The 15737-nt window shown below is 36.7% G+C and overlaps 5 protein-coding genes and 1 non-coding gene across 9 annotated transcripts; 1 reads left to right on the top strand and 5 right to left on the bottom strand.

The window, feature by feature from the left end:
• Positions 1–85: 85 nt before the first annotated feature.
• LOC108826081 (adenylylsulfatase HINT3) lies at positions 86–2353 on the top strand. 3 transcript variants are annotated; one of them, XM_056994422.1, is made up of 7 exons: positions 86–803; positions 890–945; positions 1288–1345; positions 1497–1563; positions 1738–1828; positions 1920–1973; positions 2058–2353. In XM_056994422.1, exons 1-6 carry the CDS (start codon positions 612–614, stop codon positions 1933–1935), a joined length of 480 nt encoding a protein of 159 aa, XP_056850402.1. In that variant the 5' UTR covers positions 86–611; the 3' UTR covers positions 1936–1973; positions 2058–2353. The 3 variants fall into 3 exon arrangements, with proteins under 3 accessions (XP_056850402.1, XP_056850400.1, XP_056850401.1); XM_056994420.1 differs by having other exon boundaries at positions 97–803; positions 1773–1828; XM_056994421.1 differs by lacking the exons at positions 890–945; positions 1288–1345 and having other exon boundaries at positions 123–803; positions 1773–1828.
• LOC108823708 (FHA domain-containing protein FHA2) lies at positions 2327–4452 on the bottom strand. Its single transcript, XM_018596977.2, has 3 exons — positions 3711–4452; positions 3010–3167; positions 2327–2713 (listed from the first exon to the last, which is right to left on the bottom strand). Exons 1-3 carry the CDS (start codon positions 4276–4278, stop codon positions 2504–2506), a joined length of 936 nt encoding a protein of 311 aa, XP_018452479.1. The 5' UTR covers positions 4279–4452; the 3' UTR covers positions 2327–2503.
• A 914-nt stretch (positions 4453–5366) lies between these two features.
• Positions 5367–6974, bottom strand: LOC108824213 (uncharacterized). Of its 2 annotated transcripts, none has more exons than XM_056994419.1 (5): positions 6795–6974; positions 6288–6577; positions 6152–6209; positions 5710–6057; positions 5367–5636 (listed from the first exon to the last, which is right to left on the bottom strand). In XM_056994419.1, the coding sequence occupies exons 2-4, from the start codon at positions 6540–6542 to the stop codon at positions 5738–5740; spliced, it is 633 nt and encodes a 210-aa protein (XP_056850399.1). In that variant the 5' UTR covers positions 6543–6577; positions 6795–6974; the 3' UTR covers positions 5367–5636; positions 5710–5737. The 2 variants fall into 2 exon arrangements, with proteins under 2 accessions (XP_056850399.1, XP_018453089.1); XM_018597587.2 differs by having other exon boundaries at positions 5367–5618; positions 6795–6972.
• Positions 6975–7374: 400 nt separating this feature from the next.
• On the bottom strand, positions 7375–9459 carry LOC108825981 (RPM1-interacting protein 4-like). Its single transcript, XM_018599342.2, has 4 exons — positions 9329–9459; positions 8471–8902; positions 7899–8081; positions 7375–7575 (listed from the first exon to the last, which is right to left on the bottom strand). The coding sequence occupies exons 1-4, from the start codon at positions 9335–9337 to the stop codon at positions 7543–7545; spliced, it is 657 nt and encodes a 218-aa protein (XP_018454844.1). The 5' UTR covers positions 9338–9459; the 3' UTR covers positions 7375–7542.
• Positions 9460–12270: 2811 nt separating this feature from the next.
• TRNAK-UUU (transfer RNA lysine (anticodon UUU)) lies at positions 12271–12342 on the bottom strand. The gene has a single exon. It is a non-coding gene; the product is annotated as a tRNA-Lys (tRNA).
• Positions 12343–13745: 1403 nt separating this feature from the next.
• LOC108826945 (putative small ubiquitin-related modifier 4) lies at positions 13746–15191 on the bottom strand. The gene is given in 4 exon segments (XM_018600290.2): positions 13746–13973; positions 13975–14022; positions 14117–14272; positions 14353–15191. Coding segments are annotated over 4 exon segments (381 nt in total). The 5' UTR covers positions 14497–15191; the 3' UTR covers positions 13746–13940.
• Between the last annotated feature and the right edge of the window lie 546 nt (positions 15192–15737).

Below are 15737 nucleotides of genomic sequence, written 5' to 3'. Positions count from 1 at the left end.
ATATAAATACATATTTTACCTTTTAGTAAAACTTTTTTTGGTTATTTTCTTCTTTAAAAACTATTTTATGAAAATAAAGTGAAAAAGATATCTAAGGAAGTTTTTCTTGTTTTATATTAAAAATAAATTTATTTATTTATTTATTTAATTGGATAATTAATAAAAATTAATATAACAAATCTGGTTAAAATAATGACAAATTTTTAAAATAGTATATATTTAATCTCAATTTAAATATTTGAAGTAAAAACACTAACATATACTAATAAGTATTTGTAAGATAATTATATCTGCAAGTGCAGACGTAACATCTACTTTCTTACAAAAATGCATAAATTATTATTTATACTTCAATGATAATAGTAATTGTTAAAAAATGTGAATGGTGCTGCTAATCATATTATTAATTAGTATTGTTAATGTAGAAAACATTATTATGGGATTTATAACTGAATTGGCTTATGAACAAAACGAGAAGACAGAGTCAATCACATGGATGGTTGTGGATAAAACAAAAACACCACTCTCCATAGTCCATACACCATCCTCTCAATCTTTCTTCATCCTCACTGTTTGTTTGCTATCGAAGAATCGTTTCTGTTCTAGTTTCAATGGAAGCTAGAAGGCTCGGGATCCTCTGTTCCCACCTCAACCCATCTTCTCCGTACACGACGCGAGACTCCATTCTCAGGGCTTCCGATTGCACCTCAGGTTCAACCAGCGACGAGAAAGTCGACTCATCCAATCTCCAAAACGACTGCGTTTTCTGCAAGATTGTCCGTGGCGAGTCTCCGTCTCTAAAGGTCTAAACTTTAACTTCCTCTGTTCCTTGCACAGAACAGAACAGAACATAAACTAACTAATCTCTTTTTTCCTTTTCTTGACGCAGTTGTACGAGGATGACATGTGCTTGTGTATTTTGGATACGAGCCCACTTATCCATGGGTAATAAAAATCTCATTCTCTCTTAATGTGCTGTGATTCTATGTAGTAAGACCAGTGTTCAAAAAATCGGTTTAGGCAGCCCCATAAATGAAATGATTGTTCAAGACATTCAAAAAATCAGTCTATGCGGCCCCGCCTAATTAATAATTCCGTATAAAGCATTTAGTTTAACGTTTAGCGATTTTTTGAACATTGATTAAAGCTCCCTTCAATACTTAGTGTGGTTCGGTTTTTGATCTTTGGTTAGTGGATTGGATTGTTAACATGTTTTGCTAGCTTTGTTGTTGTTCTTGAATTCTAATTGCTATCAACTTTTTTTTTTTATAATCTGGTCATTCTCAGGCACTCTCTTATCATTCCAAAGTTACATTATCCAACCTTAGAGCAAACTCCTCTCTCAGTAAGTTGCTCTTCCTACCATGAGTGGTTGCTAGTTCCATTTGTTTCTCTTCCTGATGCCTTCCTGTTTGAATTTTTTTTTATTGTATTGAAATGTATGTATACTGCGCGTATAAGATTTTAATTATAGGTCTCCTCCAAGGAGCATTCAGGTAGTTGCTGCCATGTGTTCCAAAGTGCCTCTCATCAGTAATGCCATTGTTAAAGCTACAGACAGTGGTATGTTTCTCTCCATATTTCTCAAAAACATCGCATTACAGCATCCATCTCTGGTGACATAGTGATCTGTTTTGCAAATGTAATAAGACTTTCAACGGTTTTTTACCACTTGTTGTCATCTTCTTTTAAGTAATCTTCCTATTGTTTCTGCAATCTTTGAACATTTTAAGGTAGACTCATCACTGAACCAAGATTCTAACTCTCATCAGATTCATTTAACTTACTTGTTAACAACGGAGCAGCAGCTGGGCAAGTCATATTTCACGTAAGCACATACTGACTTGTCTGTTTCTCTTGAAATCTCTGAGGAGGGAAGTTTTTGTTAACAGTTCTCTTTCTTTATGCATTCTTTTCAGACGCACATTCACATAATCCCACGTAAGGAACGTGACTGTTTATGGGCTTCCGAGGTACAAAACAAGATCAAGAACATTACATTTTGAAAGGTTTATGAAAGTTGTTTGATTTGGTGGGGTTTTTTTTTAATATAACAAAGCTTGCGGAGACACACGATGAAACTGGACAAGGAAGCAACTCAACTGGCGTTGCGTATTCGAGAACAGTTGTGTAGTGTTCCCAAAGAACAGATGGTTCAGCCTTCATCTTAAGTCCCTTTTCAAGAGACCCATTGTATAAACACTTTTGCCAACCAAGGGGTATATTCTGTATAGTTCATATTCAGAGGGCTTTTTTTTTGTATTTCTAAATAACAATTTAATTCATATTTGTATCTTTGTTTTCGGAATACTCCAAAGCAAAAAACAAAAAAAAGACTAGTTTCAGTGAGCCATCCAAATCTAACCTCTGACACTATCTTATTTACATAAAAAAGTAGGAAACTTCCTGCACTAACAAGCACATGATTTTTTATAATCTATCATGGGATGTGGTATCACTTGATGTTCAGGGAAAAAAAAAGTAAAATAAAAGGGATGTGGTTTCAGGAGAGAAGCGAGACAAGGGAAACAAACTCATGAGTGACCCTGCCCTTTGACCTAGTGTTGATAACGAAATGCTCTGGGTATTTCCTCAGTAGCATCAGCAGTCCGTACCACGCTTTACCCTTTGCCTCTGGAACTGCCCAGTTCTCAGGTGTTAGGTATCTCCTTACACGACTGTGATGCCATATGTTCCCATAATTCTCCAGCATCTGTCACAGATATAGACACAGTTATGATGATGCATCCCCACAATGGGATATTCCAGACTATTGCAACCACATAAAATTTAACAAAATGTAAGAACAAAATAAAACACTAAGGCACAAATATGTTTGGGTTCTAACGAATTAATGCAAATCTGAGAAACTGATACTAGTTTTTTGTTTTCAATATTCTCCCGACTGAAAACGTTTCTTGTGATGAAAGAATATATATAAGCTTATTAAAACACTAGCCCAAAGATATAAATCCCAAAGAAAGAAGAGATGATGGATATTAGACTAACCACAGAATGAAGCTTCTCCATAGCCATGTACTCTCCTGGACCACACGAATCAGAAAGCACAGTGGCAACAGATGACACAACATCTTTTTCCTCGAGCTGCAAAACTTGCTGATCATCCGCTTCCCTATCCGCCCTTGTTCTTCCCTCTCCCTTCCTCTCTACAAACATTAAGTTGATACAGTTCTCCCAAATTAAAAAAAAGAAGAAAAAAGATGTTACCACAGGGTCTGAATCAACTCCCACTAATCCCAATATAAAGTCTTCCATCAAAACAAGAAATATATACATAACTCCAAACGCCTGGAACTATAAATCATGGGTTCAAAGTAGAACAAAAATGTTTGTATCAAAAGAGGAAACTTCTCTTAGAATCAGCGATGCAACCTAACAATAAACCAAAACATAAACCGCACACCACCCATTCTTAAGTGGTGACTACTCAAACAACGATCTATTCAAAAACAAGCAATGTTGAGTTCAAATGATCCACACCAAGGTTCTAAAAATCGGCCTAGACTACACCTAGGTCTTAATCAATAAATCTCATATGAAACAGTCTAATTACAACTTAAGCCATATTTTTGAACATTGATCCCACACTAATGACCAACTCAATGACACTCCAAAACTCTTTCAAGCAAAATGCTCAAAACCTATATCAATCATCGCAAACAAGAGATCAAAGCTAAAAGATTAGTTACCATATCCATCTCTCCTTGAGCTCTTCCCACTCCTCCTCATATCATCATCACCATCATCATCATCATCATCATCATCATCATCATCATCATCATACTCTTCTTCAAAGTAGTCTCTTCCCCGCCCACCTCTCTTCCCAGGCCCAGGCCCGTACTGATGGTAGTAAGCCCCAACCGGCCCAGCAACAACCCCCCTAGGCCCACCAAGGATGCTCCTCACAGGCAACAGGAAGTAAAACTCCTTATCACCGATCTGAAGCAGATCCTGCGAATCCAGCTTGACCGCAGGGTTCCCGGGGAGATGGAGGACGCCTTCGACGAGGCACCCGTTCTTCCCGAGTACCTCGAGCGCGAACCTGCGGCGCGCGAAGTCGTAGAAGATCCGCGCGTGGTTCCGGGAGATGTTCATCCCGCCGCCGAGAGAGGAGAGGTCGACGTCCACGGTTGATTTCTTCGAGTTGCGGCCGAGGATGATCGAGTAGGTCTGCATGTAGTATTCGAAATCTTCGCCCTGGAGCTTCGCGAATCCGACCTCCGCGTCGCTGCTCTCGATGGATGTCGTCGTCGCCATGAGAGGAGTTTGATTTGAATTTTGGTTTTGGCGATGGCTTTGAAATTGAATTTGATCGTGGTTTTGGGGAGAGGGAGGAGGAGATGTGTGTTTGGATGGGAGGATTGGTTGATTCGAGGTTTAGATAGGAAGGAGCGAATTTTGGAGTTAATGCGGTTTGACTTTTCTAATCCGGTTCGGTTCTTGGATCCAAATCCAAGATAGTGTATGTGAATTACTGAAATTATTTAAATTTGATTCTTTAAATTTGAAAACAATACTTTTAAAATTTTCAATAAATTTTGTAGTAGTATATTTAATTTTAAATATATGTTTTATATGTATATACTCTTTCAACACATACTGTACCTACTTTTTTATTTTTATTTTTATTTTTATTTTTCCAAATCTAATTTTTATTATATTCTTTGGGGTTCAACATTAAGTGTATTTATTTCTGATTCAGCCAATAGATTGTTGATCCAAAAAGAACTGATAGATCGTAAGTAAATGTGGAAATGATATGTTCATGCTCTACTCTTATTGTTGGTTGAGACACCACAAAATTGAAGATTAATACGTTTCAAATAGGATCTGGTTGGTGATGATGTGAGCAAGGTGGAGAGGCACAAGCTCCACTCTCGACTTCGATGTACACACGAAGACCACTCAGGCAACAGATAACCAACACTTCAACCAAGACTGATGGATGAAAACGTGAACACCATATTGTGGCTGTCCCTTTCATCCAGGATGGCTTGGTCATTTTCCTCTCAAAGCTGGCCTCATCAAACACAAACCCATGCCTGTATCTCAGACTACAGGTGGTACCAGTGTTGATGCATCCAACTGTGTTTCCTTAAGAACAATGATGCATACTAGCTCGAGGTATCCTTAAGAAACGAATAAATAAAACCGAACTTGAAACCCCTGTCTATTAGCTTCTGTAATATCTTCTGCTACCATTGCACTCTAGTTCCAATCCAATACAAGATATTCTAATAAACTCCACGTCTAGACACCACGCAGATACTTAACGCATATATCAGTATGCAGAAGGGGAATTGGCATACACATAATAAGATCAGGATGCACCATGTTAGATGAGATTCAGTATCAAATTTTTGTTTCCATATATATATTTTTCATCTGTAACAGAGACAGAGGCATCGACTTGAGGTTTGCAGAGACACTAAATTACATAAGACAACAACTAGTAAACCAAGAGTTAACCTCGGAATTTGACATTACCACTAAATGGTAGGGCCTTCTTAAACAATGAAGTTTGTTTCTTCAAACTAAAACGCCAGTTCCTCGAAGTCCTCGCGAATTTGAGGATAGAGTCAGACAAACCATTAGACCTGTGACAAACCATTGTCCTGTTTATTTAATCAAATCTAAGCCATTTACATAATCATCAGATGAAAGAAAAAAATCATTAGTAAGCCTTACAAGGTGGCTGGTACTGTCGATGTACCAATCATCTGGTGGTTGGAAGGAATACTCGAATCAGCTCTTTCGCAGTCACTTTTTTCCTACAAGTAGGGCACTTGTTTTGGCGAGATATCGCCATCTTTATACATGCCTTGCAGAAGATGTGGCCGCATTTGGTTGACATCTCCTCAGTAAACGGGCACATACAAATTGGGCAAGAGAATTTTGGCTCCTCTGGTGGAGGAGGTGGAGCCTTTGAGCTAGACAAGGTGTCAACAGGGACATGCTCACAGTCGATGACAGGTTGATTAGGAGGAACCCTCCTCCGTTTGTTGCTCATGTCGACAGAAAATCTAGTCGTACCACCTGCGTTTTACCAGTCCAAGTAAGAAACAAACACAAAAGAGTATACACAAAATCCTAACAAGCTCATATCACTCCAACAAAAAGATAAACTCACCCGACTCTACATCAACCATCAAACGCCTCCGACGTGTACCTGTTGATTTACTTCTAGCCTGATACCAAAAAAATAAAAACAAAACCGTTTAAAGCCTACATCCATCAGTGCAAAAGATAAGAGGGAGCATACACACTTCAGCAAAAGCAATTGCGGATGATTCAACAACATCATCTTCGATAGCATCTACATCAATCGTGGTGGGAGCAGGGTGAGAAGGCGCCACAGACTCCCTTTGAAGATCACAACTAGGTGTAGTCAAAATGGGAGATGATGCTCTGACAGAAGCAGCAGAGGTGCCTTCAACATCACTGGGTGCCACGTTAAGATCAATCAACGCTTTCCTCCGTCTGATCCCTCGGGTTGATCTCCACCCCTGCTGTGTGTTCATCTTTTAAAAATCAGAGAGTTTCCAACCTCTTGTACCTGTAAGTGTCATCAGCCACACACAATCTGATTAACTCCTCAGCGTAATGTATTGAAAGTTAAAAACAAAACGGAAAAAGAAAACAGATCTTCAGCGATTTCAGATTCAAAAGAATTCAAATTTATCGAGGTTGAATTAAAATCAACGATAATTCGAAAATCGAGAATCAGCATCATCCGTGATCAATAACAACAAACGATTGGTGGAGATAGGTACCTGAAGGGAACTCTTCGATTCGAGGGTTCGAGGTGCTCACCGTGAGGCGAATCGAATTTTTGCTCGGGGGAGATCGTTGGAGAGGATTATTAGGAAAGCAATCTCTTTTTTTTTTTGGGTGTAATTAGGGTTTTTTTGAATGTTGCAGAAAACACCAAAGGGAAGGTGAAGAAACGGAAACGAAGGAACGCGGTCTTTGTATCAATGCTGTTTCGACACGTGTCGAGGAAAGAAGATGTTTGTGGTCTGGTCTTGTGAGGGGCCCACAACTTAAGAAACGGCATGGTTTTTGTTTTTTTTTTGTACGTTAAAGATAACGCACGCACTTCGTGGTGTTTTTTTGTCGCTGTTTCTTTGGAGGAGTGAAAGTATCAAAGTTGAGACCCACTGTAGATGCTGGAAGAGCCCATTGGGCTAATGTTTTCTACTTTATTTGACCCATTTTCTTTACGAGAAGTAAATTTCTGTCCGTGTTTACTTCTTTAACCATGGACTTTCTAGGTAAAGTCATTATTCCGGTTTGCAATCAACGTAACGTACTTAGCTTCAAGCATTACCAATTTACCATGCATGATGCAAATCATATAACACAATACAATAGAGACGAAATTGTAGTGTTATCAATCGAAATAAAAAGATATGAACACAAAAGAGTACGTAACAGCAAATGGAAAATTATGCAGAAGCAAACAACAAACAATGAATTTGATGAAAAGAAGAAACAAATTATCTTCACTCTTCACTTGCGTCACTTTCGGCCCCATGGAGGGAAGCAGCAATTCTGCACATCACATTTACGATGAACGTGATGTTAGATTGCCCAATATTTTACTTATGATGATGAACATTGAGGTTTTCTTTTTTTTTTTGGTCAAGAAAAAAGGTATACAGCCAAGGAATTATAAGCTAGCTTGTCATGTCACTAGCCAATTGTCTATCATGTAAAATTAATAATTATAAATGAAAAGTATATATACTTCTTTTTTGACTGAAGATTATGATATATACTTTTGATGCATGGCGGTAGTACTCTTTAATCAAAGCTTGCATAATTACTCAAATAATTGTATGACAATATAGCAATAAATAAACGAATATAAATACCTTGGGACTAGAAGGTAGCGGTTGGTGATGTTGGTCGTTGAGTGGTCGACTCGGGGTGGTATGAGCAGATCCACTGTAAGACCTCATATTCCCACTTTGCCTCTTGTCTTCCTTCACTTTGTCAAAGATGAGTGTGTAACTCTGATTCTCCGAACCCGATCCTGGAAACGGCGGAATTGCGACCTTGGGGGGAAATGAAATTTATTTAGCTATATATTGATGAATTGTGACTTGTACCAAACATGGTAAAAAATGATTTCATGTTGGAAGTGTTCTAAACACTGCCATCACAAATTATTTATTCAAAAATATATTATCATCATATCTAAAGAAATAATAACATAGTTTTCAAAAAATAATAATTCTATTTATAAATGTTAAGTTTTTATTTTGAAATTATATGCCATAAATTCAAAAGTGAATTAAAATCTAAATTTGTAGACTATATATATATATATATATATATTGGAAAAGAAACATTTTGAACTTTTAGAACGAGAGCCGTGTTCGACCGGCTAAAAGCTGTTGTTCGAGATGAAACATTCTCGGTATATTAATAAAAGTGAACGTACCCTTTCATTGCTACGACCTCTAAGATTACGTATCGGCGTAGATTGCACCCTTGGAGGTTCATGTTGCGGCCGTCTCTTTGTTTCCTGTGGATTTCCATGTGACCTACCTCCACCACCATATGATTGATGGTTGTACGTTTCTGCTGGGGGAGGAGCTCTGACTCTGTTGTTTCTTTCATTGTGTGCAGGAGACGGTCTGAACTCGGCTTCTTCTCTGCTACTGAATCTTTCGTGTCTCGGTCTTACATTGTGGTTCGGTGGTTGGTCATATCTATGATTTGGAGTTTGTGCAGGATTTGGATTCATATTTGGATGCTCGTTGGGATTAGACATGTTTGGATTTTGCTTCGTCCTACTGGCTTTATCGAACATCACCGTGAATGCAACATCCTCCTGCTTCCAGTCTCCGAATTTGGGCACGTGTGGACGATTCTATAGTCACACAAGGAACCAAAAGAAAGGTCTTAGAAGACTTTTTTTTTTTGGAGCAATGATCTTAGAAGACTAGCATGTAAATTGCAAGCAAGAGACATGAATCTAAGGCACAAGAACCATATATCTCTATGGATGCTAATCATAATCCCATCAAACATATTGATACTAGCTAGGAAAATAAAATAAGAATTGTGACGATCATATACACATACAAAACGTTTTAAAATTAATCTGAAAATTCTTGTAGTCATGCATGTAGATTCTAGAAAACTTCAGATCTTAAACATGAAACATGTCAAAGTATGCAGATCTAGGAAAAGAAATAAAAACTCTAGTAACCTAGATCAAAAGACATATTTGATAATAACTATCTATTCACACAAAGTAAAACACACAGAAAGATATAAGACCCCGTTGACTTACTGCTGCCATGTTCTTAAAACTCTAGCAGCCAGAAATGAAGAACTTCTTCTATGGCTCCGAACCAAATAAAAATTATCTTGAGAGAGAGAGAGATGCATAAATATAGGAGACGTGTATACACGAAGGTGTTGACTATAAATAAACGTTGATTTGTATTTCTTGTGATTGAATAAAACAAAGACGACCTCTTCTACGTTGACTTAACCTGCATTGTATTTTGACGAATGATTGATGAATATGTCTTACATACGACGTGCTTCACGCGTGTTTAGGTACATGTCCAACATCCGACAATCTTCCCAAATGGTCGATGCTCACCAACTCCAAAGACGGCGCCGCGCAAATTGGCTTTGGTTTATATTATACTAGAAGAACAAAATATTGTTTACTAAATACAAGAAACTATGTAATAATCCGTGCTTTGCACGGAATGAACTTATTGATTTTATTATCTTTTTAATAGGTATGAGTATTCAGATATCCGTCGTTTTCTTCGGATACGGGTTTCTCAGGTTTGAAAATTAAGTCTCGTCTGGATATTACAAAATTTTGAGTCGGGTTCGAGTCGAGTCCTTCCGGATTCGAGTCGAGTCCTTCCGGATTCGAGTGGGTTCGGTTTTGATGTAAAAAAATCTTAAAATAACTGAATAACTAATATATCTGAAACTGGTTCATACTCAAATTACCCATATTACTCGATTCGGTTCGGGTATTTTGTATCCAAACTACCCAAATATACCAAAAAACTAAAATTACTCATTGGACACAGTTTTTGAATATTTCTATACGAACTATCATATTTTATCTGAAATTACACAAAATAATTAATATATTTAATATATAATTTTGATTTTAATTTTTAAAGTAGTTATACATATAATTATAAACAATATTTTTAAATATATATTTACATTTCGGAAATCTTCGGATATTCATTCGGTTCTCGTTTTGGATCGGGTTGAGTACCGGTTCTTCGGATACATCAGTTTAGGAACCATTCGGTTATTTACCCCGTGTGTGATCGAGTTTGGGACCCTGAATTTCGGTTCGGTTTCGGCTCGGTTCGTCAGTCCCGGATATTTTGCCCAGCCCTACTTTTTAAGATAAAAAACATTATGTATGTTTAATCTGGATATTCGTTCCGTATTACATTATTTTTTAACCTCCTAAAATATAAATACCATTCTAAAATCCATATTTATTTTGTTTTTTTCGGTTGAAGTGATCGAGGTTTTTAATTTTTCGGTGATAAACCTAAAACTATTATATTTGTTTGGTTTCATGTTATATGAATTTTAAACAGTTCTTATGTAGAACCAATGTTTTCATTTTTAAGTTTCTAAATGCTTGTAAAATCAAATAAAATCTAAATAATAGTTTAAGAAAAAGGACATCTAATATTATTTGTATTGTTTGTACAAACAATGCTGGTGATATTTTAAGATTTTGTATTTTATATAAGATAATCTATTATTATTTTTGTTGTTTGAACTTAGACATAATATAAAAAGTTGTATATTTATACTCATAGAAATTGGTTTTTATTGAATTTAATAATGTAAATTTTGATTAGTGTTAATGTGAGTACCCGCATAGCATGTTTCCCATGTTTTCTCGATCTGATCTTGCATCAGGTCCTTCATGTGATCTTATGATCATCTAAAATGGTAAACAAAACACATTAAATTTAAATAATCACATACGAAAATATCATTCGAAGTTAACCACTTACCTTTAATTTCGATTGTTTTAGAAAACTCTCGGTGCAATCAGCTCCCCAAAGAAATCCCTTGTAATCACTTTCGTTCAGACCATCAGCCATCCATGGACACGACCATAAAACATGGTTTAGAGTTATATTCCCATCATCATCATCATCATCATCATCATCATTCTCACCAATCTGTCTCTTCCTCTCAATCTTGTCAAGTTCCTCTAAAGAACCCAACAGTAAAGTGTTATCTTCATAGACCCGAAAAGAGCTTTGAAAGAGACCTCCATGAGTTGCGTAGATGCTATCTTATATCACAGTTGCCAAAAGTAACATTTTGAAACAATCTATACATTTGGAGTATAGCATTAGACCCTACTCATCACCGTATCTGCCACATGTCTCTTTTCAAGAAACCAAGTTAGATATGAAACTTTTAATTTCTAAAACATTCTCACTCAAGCATTTTATTTGATGCAAATCTAATGATTTTTTAAAAAAATGTTATTATTCAGTAGTTGTACAAAGAGAATTTTAAATAATTTCAATTCACTATTACAAATGTTAAAAATGTATGAACCAAAAGAGCTTATTGAAAAAAATAGAATGCAAACACATTAAATTGTTTCGAGTGTAGTTAAAAAACTTAGTGTGTGAACGCATTAAATGTTAAATGATCGTGAAGGCAACACGTTAACAAATTCAAAAAATAAAGTGTGAATGCATTAATTACGAATGCATCTCTTTTAATATATTGGGAATGTAAAATTCTCGAAAAATTAATTAAAGCCTTGACCAGGTGAAGATGGGGAAAGGTCCAGCCACTATGAAAACCATGTCTGTTATCCCCTTGTCCAATCTCATGAGCATCGTTAATTAAGATTCAGAACAAGGGTGCAAAGTTGAGACAGTGTCTCCGTTGGATCAGGTCCTTGGATTGGGAAAACTCACTTCTATGAAGCTGCTTCTTTGAGGTCAGTGTTTGTTTATTTTTCTCTTTGCTTCTAAGCAGAACCATAAGGCTTTGTTAGTGATCATTTCAGTTGATTAATGCTTTAGTTTAGCTCCGGGCTTGTAGATTTCGTTTTCAGCTATGGTATTTCTGAACAAAAGTTGATATCTTCGCTGGACGTTTTGCTGATAATTTAGATGTTGAAAATCAAAAGAAAATGTAACCAGGAACAAAGTGGCAATTAACCTAGTGGAGGTTTAAAAAAGTATTTCTAGCAAACGCCGACTGTGGGGATCGAACCCACGGCCACGGGATTAAAAGTCACGCGCTCTACCACTGAGCTAAGTCGGCTGCTGTTCATTCTGGCTTTATTTTTATACTAGACGAAATTAGAAGACGAATAGCTAAGCTTAACGTGCTATCAACTGTGTCGAGCTTGAGTCATCATCCCGCTCGACACAGTTGATAGCACGTAGTGCTGGGTTTGCGGGTCGACTCATTTTTTCGATTTAAAAATTCGACTCGCTTGACCCGCATCTAAAAAATGTAAGACCCGCCCCGCATAAATTAGCGGGTAACCCGCGGGATTCGCGGATAATATAAAAAATAATAAAAATAATTATTTTATTAATATTTTTTAAAAAACAATATAAATAATATATTTTAATTAAATTTTAAAAAATATTCGTAACTATTATTATTTTTTTGTAAAAAAACATAATTTTTATTTTAAAAAATAATATTTTAAAAAGATTTTTTTTTTTAATTTTGCGGGTTGACGGATACCCGCAGTTTAAATTCGGTCGACCCGCACCCGCACCTGCACCCGCGAACAATTTTTTCAAATCATTCGACCCGCACCCGCCCTGCAGCGGGTCAAACGGAACGGAGCCCGCGGATAATGAATCAAATTCCCAGCTCTAGTCATTGTCCCCATTGCTTTCTACTAGATGGTTCATCAAGAGAAGTAATATCCAAAGCTCAAAACGCTTAATTTCTTTCCTCATTCCATATCAGTGCTTTTCTCAGTTTACAACTATTTTAATCTCAAAACTCTTACCTACTTTTGAGAAACATATGAGGAAGAAAAGGGACTATGAAAAAGACAAGCGCATAATCTTTTCTGACAATCATTCACACCCTACGCTTGAAGCAAAACCTATCCACGTGTAGATCCCAACGCAAGAAGTATCTTCTTCCTCAGACCCTGGAAGCATAAAACGAACACACCTTGTAAAGACAGAGCATAGGCGTTTGTCAAAGAGTGGTGATGAATGCATATTATCTTATCACTCGTGAATCGATTGAGCCAGAGCAAGGCAAGCTAAAATTAAGCATGGTGGAAAGAAAAAAAACACGTGGCAGCTTATTATGAATTTTACCATTGGTATGAGAAGAGCTTTGAGGTCATCATCTGTCATATGCATAAGAGCATCCATATCAACCTGGAAAAAGACAATAAGAAAGAGAATGCAGAAACTTTATTTTAAGTAAATCCATTTTCCTATCATCTTTTTTTTTTTATGATCCACAGTAGTGTATAGCTTACCAACAAAAGAAAAATCCAAAATACTTTGTGTTAATCAAACATAATAAGAGCGGGAAGAGATAATAATAGTTTAGTTGTTTATATGTGTGTGTTAATCGAACATAACATTTCAGGCCAAACAAAATTGATAAGTCTCTTATGGATTAGTAACCGCAGATTGCAACAAACTAACTTTAATGATTTTTGGTAACAGGATGTTGCCATTATTGAACATAAATACTTATATTATACAGAAAGCATATTCCCTAATCCCTTAGTTACTTTAATTTCATCAAAGTTTGCAGCTTTTGATTCGATTCAAAACTTGCTACATAAACAGATCTTGTTTCTTTCTTGCATTACATGCATAAACTATGATGAGCTATCTGTGTCCCGTGATACATTTGTCACAAAACTCAACTCAAAACATTATAGAGGATGGACCAAACCCCTCCGTGCTGATGCAGCATTGCGTCGATTTGATATCCATCCTTAAGCTCCATCTAACAACACACAGTATAAAACAATATCATTTTTATGAATGAATTAAGTCTATATATATATCTATAATATATGATAACAATCTAGGTAACATACCTCATCAGGTGTTTTATCCTCACATATGTTCGAGCCTTCCTCGGATAAGAAAACATATGTTCTCCACTCCGCACCTCTCGCATCATTGTACCGTTCCATCACTTTACGCATCTTTTCGTTCCTTCTCATCCAAAACACTCTATGTTCCTCCTCGTCCTATACATCCACGTTACATACATATGTGTATATAATATAGTCTCGTGTGTTAAACTCGATGATGTAAAGATCCAACATACCTGACCCTTCACACTCACAGTTACATGAGTCGACGAGCTCGAGGCAGAGGAGGTAACACCAGTTGTGAGGAGGGTATGTTCCATTTCCATGAGCCTTTCGCGGAGCTCAGCTAGCGTTATCGGGATGTCACGACCGTTAACCATCTCAACGACATCTCAATATTTATCTCCAAGACCATCTGTGATGATGTCTAGAAGATCTTCATGGTCCACCGGTGAACCGAGAATGACATCCACAGACTGTAAATCATTCTGTCTTGTCTTTTCCATGAAGCAAAGAGAGGATTTGGTTCCTCTGCGCCGTTGATGATGACGGTGGGTGATGGTGTCTTCAGAGTCCATGGCGTTGAAAACCATTGCGGTTTTAGCAGAGGATGGTGCCGTGAGTGTTGACATAGGAGAGGAAGAATCTAGTTTAGTGGCCAGGGAGAAGGGAATGAGAGAGCAGAGAGAACACAATTAGAGTAAATGTACAATAAATATTTATACAGGTGAGGTGAGAAAGAGAGAGGTCATAACTAGGGAAAATCCAAAATAAAGAACATACACAATTCTCAATATACTCAAACACCACATTCAATCCAGTAACTCAATCTGACTGATAAGATCACTCCACTAGGGATAGGTTGGCGCTGCTGTACTATACAGCAAACTGATGCACTCAACAGCACGAGGGATGAAAAGACTAGACACACCAAAGCACTCTGCAAACTAGTGAATGAAGATGAAAATACTATATACACACCGGTCCATGTATATTTAATTGTAGTCAGGAACGTATCAATTAAAAGATTTTGATCATTTAATGCTACATTTCTAAGGTGAGTAACATGTCAACATAAAAGATTTGTTTCTAATATTTATTGCTAGGAAGAAGATCCAAATCAGCACCTTAAAAAGCCACTAACTAACAAGAACTTGCAAGTCAACCAATTTAATCCTAGTCTTGCGGGGTACAATTGCCATGCTGCAGCAATTTCTACAGCTGTGGACACTGGAGAAAATTGTAGAAGACAAGATCATTGGTCCAGCTTCTGGTCTCATTCTGATCTTGGGCTGCGTATCTTGAAAACAACAGTACATGGACCTTTCCTTATTTAATTTAGGCCCAGACTTTTTAAATTTTATTTAAGGCCCACAAAAAATATTTTTATATTTTTTCAGCTCACATAATATTCGTTTTAAAATCTTACCTTTTTGTTAGGGAACTAGATTTCATGATTACCTACCATTTTAGACACTTTCGCTAAAACGTTACTACTATTATTTAAAACATTTGTCCATATATGAGTAATATAGTCAAATGAAATCAGCTGAAAAATGTGACTGTACACAATTGGATAATGATTTTTTTAATTATTTAATTATTTAATACAAAATGCATT

The sequence above is a fragment of the Raphanus sativus genome, chromosome 9, assembly GCF_000801105.2.
Source record: "Raphanus sativus cultivar WK10039 chromosome 9, ASM80110v3, whole genome shotgun sequence".
Classification (NCBI taxonomy): domain Eukaryota; kingdom Viridiplantae; phylum Streptophyta; class Magnoliopsida; order Brassicales; family Brassicaceae; genus Raphanus; species Raphanus sativus.
The sequence above is the reverse complement of the archived record's forward strand: the minus strand, read 5'-3'. Positions and strand labels throughout refer to the sequence as shown.